The sequence below is a fragment of the Scyliorhinus canicula genome, chromosome 16 (assembly GCF_902713615.1).
Source record: "Scyliorhinus canicula chromosome 16, sScyCan1.1, whole genome shotgun sequence".
NCBI classification, from domain to species: domain Eukaryota; kingdom Metazoa; phylum Chordata; class Chondrichthyes; order Carcharhiniformes; family Scyliorhinidae; genus Scyliorhinus; species Scyliorhinus canicula.
Window position 1 is genome coordinate 138,793,551 of NC_052161.1, and position 11,350 is coordinate 138,804,900.

Sequence of the window (11,350 nt, forward strand, 5' to 3'; positions counted from 1 at the left end):
TATAGTGTGTTTGGGACAGGATTTGTAGGGCAATGGTCATTGGGCTACAATAGTTAAATGAGTTGGGATGAAGTCTAGGAGGAGGTTGGCGTGAATTGAGATCGTCGGCAAAAAATAATCCAGCAAATAATAAAGCAATGTAATTAATTTGTTCCGAAAATAACAAGACTCTGGTAGGAAACTGGATTAGGTTGGCTGCTCATTTTGCTCCCCATTGGGTCAGATCAGGAATGATTTCAGGGCAGCACGGTGGCACAGTGGTTAGCATTGCTGCCTACGGCGCTGAGGATCCGGGTTCGAATCCCGGCCCTGGATCACTGTCCGTGAGGAGTTTGCACATTCTCCCCGTGTTTGCGTGGGTTTCACTCCCACAGCCCAAAAGATGTGCAGGGTAGGTGGATTGGACACGCTAAATTGCCCCTTAATTGGAAAAAATAATTGGGTACTCTAAATTTAAAAAAAACGGAATGATTTCTCCGTTGCTGGGTAAAGCAGAGCTGCTACTGCAGGAGCAGGAGGAACATTGCATTGTTAACAACACTTTTTCTCATTCTGTTCTACATGCCGTGCGAATGACATCTGTATCAAAAAATGCAAATCTAAAACCTCACCCCTGAGCAGCAGAGAGATTGATCAAGTCCATTAAAACCTGAGGCTCTTGAGCTGTAAGCAGCAGAAACAGGAACAGAAGGCAGCCAAGCTTTTACTGCCTCCCCGACAAATTCAGAGCCATATTCAGACTGTCTGAACATGTCTTCTTATCGTTTGTACACTTTATATTCTGGGTTATTTTCACCTTCATAAGTTAGAAAAGGGATAGTTGTAATTACGCAAGGGCCATGCAGCCCCGCTACCTTCTGCCTCTTGCTTTGGTCCTGGTGCCGATTCCAGCAGTTTCCACAAAACTGTTAGGTATGGCTAAAAATGGGAAAATGAGGCAGCGCAGTGGTTAGCACTGCTGCCTCACAGCGCCAAGGACCCGGGGTCGATCCTGGCTCCGGGTCACTGCCCATGTGGAGTTTGCACATTCTCCCCGTGTCTGCTTGGGTCTCACCCCCACAACCCAAAGATGTACAAGGTAGGTGGATTGATCACGTTAAATTGCCCCTTAATTAGAAAAACAAAAGAGTTGGGTACACTAAATTCTTTTTTTTAATTGGGAAAATCAAAGTTTCTTGCAGGAAAAATCTTCATGTGTCAACACATGTGGAAGTTTCCGTAAAGATGCTTTTTGGGGGCAGCACGGTGGCCTAGTGGTTAGCACAACCGCCTCACGGCGCTGAGGTCCCAGGTTCGATCCCGACTCTGGGTCACTGTCCGTGTGGAGTTTGCACGTTCTCCCCGTGTATGCGTGGGTTTCGCCCCCACAACCCAAAAATGTGCTGAGTAGGTGGATTGGCCACGCTAAATTGCCCCTTAATTGGAAAAAATAATTGGGTAATCTAAATTTAAAAAAAAAAGATGCTTTTTGCTGTGTTTTAGTGCCAGAGGCAGTAGTTTGTCCACTATTAGGATCAAATGACCCTCTTTCACTGCAATGAAGTTACTGTGAAAAGCCCCTAGTCGCCACATTCTGGCGCCTGTTCGGGTACACTGAGGGAGAATTCAGAATGTCCAATTTACCTAACAAGCGCGTCTTTCAGGACTTGTGGGAGGAAACCGGAGCACCCGGAGGAAACCCACGCAGACACGGAGAACGTGCAGACTCCGCACAGTGACCTGAGGTAGGAATGGAACCTGGGACCCTAGAGCTGTGAAGCAACAATGCTAACCACTGTGCTACCGTGTGTGAACATATGAATTAGGAGGAGGAGGAGGCCACTCGACTGAAGCCTGCTCTAAATCCGACATCCGAAAATCAGGGCTGATCTGATTGCAATCTATCGCCAACCCCCACCCCCCATAGCCTTTCAACCCCTTATCTAGTTCTGCCTCAAAAATATTCGAGGCACTGCTTCCACTGTCTTTTGAGGAAGAGAGTTCCAGAGACTCGCAGCCCTTAAGGCAAAATACTTCTCTTCATCTCTGTTTTAAATGATTGCTAAATTTTCCCACAAGAGGAAACATACTTGAGTCAAGGCATTGCCTGTCATGGGCTATTCAACTCTGGGGCCTTCACACCCAAACCTGATTCTATTCCACTGGATGAAGGAACTGTACCTGATTTTCTATTCTTCCCACCCAAGGGTGCTGAGACCAATTGTAGAAGTTCAGCTATCCCAGCTGTGCTGAGCTAATTCTGCTTCGATTAGAAATCTGAACTGGAATCGAGTAGGCTTTATCACTCAGAACCTGCACTCGCTCATGAAGCCATACACTCCAGACCAGGAGGAGCTTTTGATAAGGTATTTACTCTTTTGAACTTACCCATGTTTCCATCTCTTTGTGCTCTCCAGCCCATGCACCTCCTGTGCCGGGAGGGTGGACAAGTTCCTGACGTTTGCCGATGCCACCCTTGGCTTAACAGTAGAAGGCATGGGAGAGAGGTTTGTGCCATTTTCTCTGTATCCTGTTGGGAAAGTACCTGATTCTCATTCATGTGTCTTCTCGGACACAATCTGACTGAGGTAGAGCCATGCATTTTCGGGGGGGGGGGGGGGGGGGGGGGGGGAGAGACACATTCTTAATAACTTTCATTGCATTTTGTTGAACTACATAAGGCAGTAGTGAAACTACTCAGTCTTGAAACCTACTGAATGACAAATGGAACAAAAGCAAGAGGGGAAAGAACAGAGCTCTCGTGTTGTTTCATAACAATGAAACCAATTAGAAAATAAAGGCCGATCATGTATACAGCACATTTCATTACCTCAGTACACTGTAGAACAAGTGAGTTATGTGGTGAATGTAATTCACACTATTGTATTGTGTCCTTGTGGGCTCTGTGAACCGTTGCACGGCTCTGCCCACAGGGGGAGTTGAGGAGCTTGTACAGGGCTCCACCCTCGGCTCTGCCCATGGCCCCTCCCACTACCGGAAGTATAAAGTGCTGCAGCCATGTGAGCCTGCCCTCAGTTCTGGTCGCAGGCAGGCTCAGTTGTAAGTCTATTAAAACCACAGTTTACTTCCAATCGTGTCTCGGATGAATTGATGGTCACATCAAGTTACTTTTGAAGTGTAGTTACTGTTGTACTGTAGGCACTGAGCAATGTGTTAAATGACCAGAGGTGTTGGCTGAGGGATAAATATTTGTCAGGAAACCGAGGAGAACTCTCCTGCTCTTCAATATAGTCGATTGCTCTTCTGCCCAAATCAGAGGATTGATGGTGCCTCAGTTTAATGTCTCACCTGTAACCAGATACATTTACACTATGAATAAGCAAACCCCCCCCCCACCAAAAAGTGGCTGAATTATGCGACCCATTCAACAATTAATTGAAATCCCCAGTGAGACATTCGAATAGATATAAATGGAAATCAAAGCAATATGTAGTCAATAAGGAAATGACCCCATGATGCCAATTTACTGCGGCAAATTTGAAAACCTGAACTAATAGAAAAAACACGTACTTACGGCGCAGTATGTATAATAAAATTACCCAAGAGTAAAATAGCAGTCAAAGCTAGAAGGGACAAAATTAAAGGCTCTGTCTGAATACATGTAGCATTCAAAACAAAACAGATGAACTGACAGCGTAAACAGAAATAAATGTGATCTCATAGCCATTACAGAGACCTAGCTGCAGGATGGCATAGATTGGGCCCTGAATATTGAAGGGTACTTGACCTTTAGGATGGACAGGAAGCTAGAAGAAGGTGGAGCGGTATCTCTGCTAATTAATAATGATGCAGTAGTGAGGGATCGTTTAAATTTAGGAAATCAGGATGTAGAAGCAGTGTGGGTGGAGATGAGAAATGATAAAGGCAAGAATTCACTTGTGGGAGCGGTATACAGCTCCCCTAATTGTGAGTACCTGGTAGGACAGAGTATAAAGGAAGAGAGAGTGGGAGCTTGTCAGAAAGGTACGGCGATAATCATGGGGGATTTTAATCTACATACAGACTGGAAAAATTAGATGGGCAAAAGGAATGCAGATGAGTTCTAAAGGAGATAGCTGAAGAAATAGTGGAGGCTTTAGTTATGATCTTTCAAAAGTCACTGGAATCAGGGAAAGTCCCAGAGGATTGGAAAATCACTGTTGTAACCCCCCTGTTCAAGAAGGGAACAAGAAAAAAGATGGAAAATTATAGGCCAATTAGCCTAACCTCGGTTGTTGGCAAAATTCTAGAATCCATCGTTAAGGATGAGATTTCTAAATTCTTGGAAGTGCAGGGTCGGATTAGGACAAGTCAGCATGGATTTAGTAAGGGGAGGTCGTGCCTGACAAACCTGTTAGAGTTCTTTGAAGAGATAACAAATAGGTTAGACCAAGGAGAGCCAATGGATGTTATCTATCTTGACTTCCAAAAGGCCTTTGACAAGGTGCCTCACGGGAGACTGCTGAGTAAAATAAGGACCCATGGTATTCGAGGCAAGGTACTAACATGGATTGACGATTGGCTGTCAGACAGAAGGCAGAGAGTTGGGATAAAAGGTTCTTTTTCGGAATGGCAACCGGTGACAAGTGGTGTCCCGCAGGGTTCAGTGTTGGGGCCACAGCTGTTCTCTTTATATATTAACGATCTAGATGACGGGACTGGGGGCATTCTGGCCAAGTTTGCCGATGATACAAAGATAGGTGGAGGGGCAGGTAGTATTGAGGAGGTGGGGAGGCTGCAGAAAGATTTAGACAGTTTAGGAGAATGGTCCAAGAAGTGGCTGATGAAATTCAACGTGGGCAAGTGCGAGGTCTTGCACTTTGGAAAAAAGAATAGAGGCATGGACTGTTTTCTAAACGGTGACAAAATTCATAATGCTAAAGTGCAAAGGGACTTGGGAGTCCTAGTCCAGGATTCTCTAAAGGTAAACTTGCAGGTTGAGTCCGTAATTAAGAAAGCAAATGTAATGTTGTCATTTATCTCAAGAGGCTTGGAATATAAAAGCAGGGATGTACTTCTGAGGCTTTATAAAGCACTAGTTAGGCCCCATTTAGAATACTGTGAGCAATTTTGGGCCCCATACCTCAGGGAAGGACATACTGGCACTGGAGCGGGTCCAGCGGAGATTCACACGGATGATCCCAGGAATGGTAGGCCTAACATACGATGAACGTCTGAGGATCGTGGGATTATATTCATTGGAGTTTAGGAGGTTGAGGGGAGATCTAATAGAAACGTACAAGATAATGAATGGCTTGGATAGGATGGACGTAGGGAAGTTGTTTCCATTAGCAGGGGAGACTAGGACGCGGGGGCACAGCCTTAGAATAAAAGGGAGTCACTTTAGAACAGAGATGAGGAGACATTTCTTCAGCCAGAGAGTGGTAGGTCTGTGGAATTCATTGCCACAGAGGGCGGTGGAGGCCGGGACATTGAGTGTCTTTAAGACAGAAATTGATAAATTCTTGATTTCTCGAGGAATTAAGGGCTATGGGGAGAGAGCGGGTAAATGGAGTTGAAATCAACCATGATTGAATGGTGGAGTGGACTCGATAGGCCGAATGGCCTTACTTCCACTCCTATGTCTTATGGTCTTATGGTCTAGGACATCATAGAACCTTTTCGGGATAGCTTCTTAGAACAACACATTTTGGAACCAACCAGAAAATAGGCGATACTAGACCTGGCATTATGAAATGAGATAGGACTAATTGATAACCTCAGAGAGAAGGTGTCCCTCTGTAGAAGAGATCATAATATGATTGAATTTTACGCTCCTTTTGAGTGAGAGAAGAGTGGGTCCAAGACCAGACTCCAACAGGATACTGGACCAAAACCCCAATATTTTAGTGTATTTGTCAGAATGTGCGAAAAGAATGATTTGCTCCAGGAGAGATTGCATGAAGAAATAGTGCTTTGTTACTTTTAAAAACAAAACTTCATTATTACTACACTATTAACTTTTTTTTACTTCACACCCGAAAAGAACAGCTTACAATGTTCCCTTAAACACTACTCAATTTCCCATTAAACAACAAGAAAAGAAACATACACCTCTCAATCTATCTTACTGTGGGAGAATTGTGGACTTTGAGTCAGGCAGATCAGAATTCAACTCCTCCCTCTAAGGTTTCTCCACAAAACTCAACTCTCTAATGCTTCCAAAATGTCTCTCTGTGATCCTTGGTTCCACTGAGCAATGGCCTCATCTCCCCAAGCCAAAAAACAAATGATCTCTGCAGACTGAAAAGCCAATTAACTCCCTGGGGACTTTCCCAGTCAACCAGAGTCCATCAGTCCAGACCGAAAAACACATTGCTTTGTCAATTTCACGTTCTGGCTGCTAAAAACACCCAGACCCTTCAAAACAGAATTATTTTTAAAAAACATGACCACTGCAGTCAAACACACTAAAACCAGGTTTTTAAACGCTTAAATTGTCCAATATGTAGAATCCAATGTTCCTAAAGTCTTCCAATCATCACACACAATCATAGAATTTACAGTGCAGAAAGAGGCCATTCGGCCCATTGAGTCTGGTAAAGGTAACATCAAACTTAAAAGAAAAACATATAATTGCACAAAGACGGGTGGCAGGTCAGAGGATTGGACAGAGTATAAAAATCAGCAATGGCAAAAAGATTAATGAGCGAAAAATAAAGTATGAGAGAAAGGTAGCTAGAAATATAAAGGTGGATAGTAAGAGTGTCTACTTAAATTAGAAAAGAGTTAATAAAGAGAGTGTTTGTCTTATCGAAAGTGAGTCTGGGGAATTAATAATGGAAAATGAGGAGATGGCAGATGATTTGAACAGGTTTTGTGCATTGATCTTCACTGCAGTGGATACAAGTAACATCAGAAATAGCTGTAACTCGGGAACTGGAATGGAAGGAGGAACTTGGGAAAATCACAATCACCGGGAAGAGGTACTGCCAAACTGTTGGAGCTGTGGGCTGACAAGTACTTTGATGCTGGTGAACCTCACGCATGGGTCTTAAAATAATTGGCTAGGGAGATAATTGATGTGTAGGTTTTAATCTGTTGGAGTTTAGATGAATAAGAGGCAACTTGATTAAAACATAAGGTCCTGAGGGATATTGATTGGGTGGATATGGCAGTGATACTTCTTATGTAGGAAAAAGTAGAATTAGGAATCACTATATTTAAAAATCATAGAATCCTTACAATGCAGAAGGAGGCCATTCGGCCCTTTGAGTCTGTGCCAACTCTCTGAAAGAGCACCCTACCTAGGCCCATTCCCCTGCAATCCTGTAATCTTTGGACACTAAGGGACAATTTAGCATGGTCAATCCACCTAACCTGCATATCTTTGGACTGTGGGAAGAAATCGGAGCACCCGGAGGAAACCCACGTAGACAAGGAGAGAATGTGCAGACTCCGCACAGACAGTGACCCAAGGTTGGAATGGAACCCGGATCCCTGGTGCTGTGAGGCAGCAATGCTAACCACTGTTCCACAATAATAAGGCCCCTTTCCGACAGATGAGAATTCTTTCCCTCAGAGGGTAGTGAGTCTTTGGAGCACTCTTTCTCAAAAAGCAGTGGACGCAGTCTTAAATGTGTTCAAGACAGAGGTAGATAGATTCTTGAAAGGTAATGGGGTGCAAGGTTGTTGGGGGTAGGCGGGAGATTACAGTCCGATGGGCCATGATCTTATTGAATGGCAGATCAGGCTCGAAGGGCCGAGTGGCCTACACGTGCTCTTAGTTCCTATGTCTGTAACATCCGACACTTTGGAGAAGAATATTTTTGATTGTGTCAGGAATCCAGCCCTCCCAGAATTTTCCAGGGTGCTAATAATCAGTTTTTACTTAGATTTCTAGTCAACCTACAGGTTTTAGATTTTAGTTTTCTTATACTGCATTGGAGGGTCAGTTGTTGAACAGCATCCATCCAATTCCACTTTTATAACTTCTAAAAATATAATTTTGTTTAAATGGCTGGAACATTCTTGGATTGGAGGCTATAAAGCTCTTTAATGGCTGCTTCATTCAAATTGAACTGCAATTTTAACTGTCCACATTACAGATCCTTCATCTACTTGCCCATAAATTTACAGAACGTAAAAGTGTAATATAATCAGTCAGGTATGTTCTTCCTGAATTAATATTCCTCCATTTACGATAACGCAAACCTGTTACTCCTTATATACATATTGTTTTCAGGCCTGTATTGGGTTAATGATGCACACTGGCTATTAGGCTTTGATTGTATCATTAATTTTGTGCGTCAGAGTTGCTTCTGCTGTGCTATAAAAGAGCTGGAAACACTTTCGGAAAAATAGATTGAGGAGTTCACAATACATTTAGCATTTTGTCCAGGAGTGCTCGAAGATTCAGCATGAAGTGGCTAATGACAGTGAGCCTGATGTCTCTGCTGTACCTTCTGAGAGTCGAGGGTACTGACCTACTGGAAGAAAGAATGAAACTTCAGGTAAACAGAGTGAGTAGAAAGATCATTACTAAATGCACAGAGGTGGCGGCAGTGTGGTGAAAGGGGTGGGAGGGACGAAATCCACAGCCAAAAGGAGAGAATTGACGTAAAAATATTGGGAAAATTATGTAGAGAGATGAGAGACAATGGGATTGTTCTCTCTAATGCTAGGAGATTAAGGGAAGACTTAATAGAGGTGTTCAAAATAATGAGAAAGCGTTTCCACAGGCAGATGGGCCGGTGACCACGAGGAGAACATTTTAAACTAATTGATAAAAGAGCAAGAGGGAGCGATGAGGAAAATTGTTTTTTACATCGTCAATCATTATAATCTGAAACGTGTTGCCTGAAAGTTGATGGAAGCAGATTCAATAGTAACTTTTCAAAAGGACTTAGATATATACTTGAAGGTTGGAAACTTGCAGAACTATCAGGAAGAGGGGAGGGAGCACTATAAATTCTGCACTGTAAATTCTATGATTACGTTAAGGCAGGAAAATGGAAGTAATTGAGTAGCTCTTTACAAAGGGCTGGTATAGATGTGATGGGATGAATGGCCTTTTTTGCTGTAAAGTTCCATGAAAGCCAACATCAGCAATAATCAGACTTTCAGATTTCCAGCATCCACACTATTTTGCTTTAATCAGCATTAATATATCATCAAGGGATCTGGTAGTGGGTAGTTGTCTTACTGGACAAGATTAATAATCACGAGAATTTGAGTTCAAAAACCACCATGGCAGTTTGAGAACTCGAATTTGGTTTGAAAATAAAATCTGGAAACAAGAAACTGGTTTCAGTCAAAGACGTAAACTGTCGGATTGTCATAAACCCTCAACTGGTTCGTCAATACCTTTTTAGAGTTCCCAATTAATTTTTTTCCAATTAAGGGGCAATTTAGCGTGGCCAATCCACCAACCCTGCACATCTTTTGGGTTGTGGGGGTGAGACCCACGCAGACACGGGGAGAATGTGCAAACTCCACACGGACAGTGACCCGGGGCTGGGATCGAACCTGGGGCCTTGGCGCTGTGAGGCAGCAGTGCTAACCCACTGCGCCACCGTGCTGCCCTGGCCAATACCTTCTAAGGAAGGAAACTGATCTGCCAGGTATCCTGGGCCATAGCAATCTGTTTGGCTGTTAACAGATTTCTTAGTGACCTAACGAGCCACACAGGTTTAACCAGGATGGCAATAATGTGCCAGTCGGACTTGGAATTCTGTGAAAAGATCAGAAAACCCGGCGCAGACTGTTCTTCGGGAAAAATTGCTGATTAAAGTTTGGTGGATTTACTTTAAACTAGTGGAACATTATTGAAAGGACCTGTGGACCTGAACAAGCTCGACACTCATTTTTGCCGTTAATCTAATGTCCTTCAGGGAATGAAATCTGCCGTCCTTACCTGGTCTGGCCTACATGTGACTCCAGATCCACAGCAACGTGGTTGGACTCTTAACTGCCCCCTCAAGGGCAATTAGATATGGGCAATAAATGCTGCCCAGCCTGCGACGCCCATGTCCCTTGAGCGAATAAAAATAAATCAGGCCAAGTACAAAAATATATTGAGGGAACAGAAAGATTTAGGCTTAGGGATGTTCGAGTTGGCAAGATATGCAGAGGGTAGCAACGAGTAAAACTAACAAAACTGGGTCAATGGTGGGAATAATGGTTGGAAATAAAGTGTAAAAGACAACTAAAAGAGCTGAGCTAGATCTGAGTGAGTGATTCATGTTTGGCATCAACAAACAAGTGCCTTGCAATGAAATGAAAACGAAAGCTTTCTATTCTCTGTTTATCCACAAGGAAATGACAAAAAGCAGGAAGAATCTGATTGTAAAGCTACTGGCTGGCTTGTTGGAGACTGATGATAATCTCTTGGAGAATGGCTTTGCACCTTTGAAACCGGAAGAGGCAGAAGGGACTTTGTTCGAAGAGAGGTCGGTTAACGCTGGAATTCCACGCAGGGAGCAAAAAACCCCATGCAAACTGTTCTTCTGGAAAACATTTTCCCACTGTTAATAACCGTGTAGTGGATTTTTCTAAAGCAGTGGGAGTATGAAAGAAAAATGGGTGTAAAGGCTTAACTTTAAAACTCGAAAATACACTGCAATCATGTTTTTCTCTAGCCCAAATATTTAATTCAAATTTACAGGAAATGCTTGCAATAAAGTTAACCTGAAAGTTACACCTTTTAAGACATGTGAAATTATTGTGTTTTAAATGAGATAGCAATCCAGTTAAACTTTCTCAGTTTGTTTCTATCATGCCTGTTATTTCCCTGTTTTTCCAGCATTGTTTTCTTCTCTCAGTTCCTCGCTTTCCTTTGGCATGTTAGCCCCCTCTCTTCCCACAGAATGCTCCTGGGATTCCGTACTCTCCCCCTCGCTTTACCTTTCCCTCTTTCGCTAGACGAATGTTTCTGAAAGATTGCACCTGCCCCTGACACAGCCGGCTGGGACTTCTGGAAGCACTTGAATTTTGCCAGACACAATTTGGGATATTTTCTGAGTTAAAGCCTATATATATGTTGACAGTGACCTTTCCTCTTGATCGTGAGATCTGAGCATATTGTAATGGTGTTAATTGTTTTGACCAGTCTATCTGCATACAATGTACATACTTATCTCGAAATATCCTGTGAGTAATGCTAACAATAAAAAGACACATTCACAACTGCATATGAAGCTTTATTATTCTTTTCAATCAAATAAAGGCAAAGCTAAATTAATCTATCCCCCTTTCTCTTTCTTGTTTTTTTATCTACAACGCCTGCTGATCTGGCCTTTTTCTCATTTAAAAAAAACCCAATACATTCAGACCACTTTTAAGCTCTCACTTTCAATGTTTCAGAGCCATTACAGGTTTGATATCCTGGGGACAGGTTGTACAAACCGGCCTTGTGTTCACATAGCTGTGG

At 43.0% G+C, this 11,350-nt stretch overlaps 1 protein-coding gene across 3 annotated transcripts; it reads left to right on the plus strand.

Moving 5' to 3' along the window:
* Positions 1–5,593: 5,593 nt before the first annotated feature.
* Positions 5,594–11,111, plus strand: LOC119979554 (somatostatin-1B-like). Of its 3 annotated transcripts, XM_038821959.1 has the most exons (3): positions 5,594–6,905; positions 8,233–8,441; positions 10,237–11,111. In XM_038821959.1, the coding sequence occupies exons 2-3, from the start codon at positions 8,340–8,342 to the stop codon at positions 10,450–10,452; spliced, it is 318 nt and encodes a 105-aa protein (XP_038677887.1). In that variant the 5' UTR covers positions 5,594–6,905; positions 8,233–8,339; the 3' UTR covers positions 10,453–11,111. The 3 variants fall into 3 exon arrangements, with proteins under 3 accessions (XP_038677887.1, XP_038677888.1, XP_038677886.1); XM_038821960.1 differs by lacking the exon at positions 5,594–6,905 and having other exon boundaries at positions 7,377–8,432; XM_038821958.1 differs by lacking the exon at positions 5,594–6,905 and having other exon boundaries at positions 7,380–8,441.
* Positions 11,112–11,350: the final 239 nt, after the last annotated feature.

Bases quoted from the DNA above. Each gene is read 5' to 3' on its own strand.
- LOC119979554 (XM_038821959.1), top strand. From the start codon at position 8,340: ATGAAGTGGCTAATGACAGTGAGCCTGATGTCTCTGCTGTACCTTCTG. The intron at 8,442-10,236 runs GTGAGTAGAAAG...TTTATCCACAAG, and splicing joins TGAAACTTCAGGTAAACAGA to GAAATGACAAAAAGCAGGAA.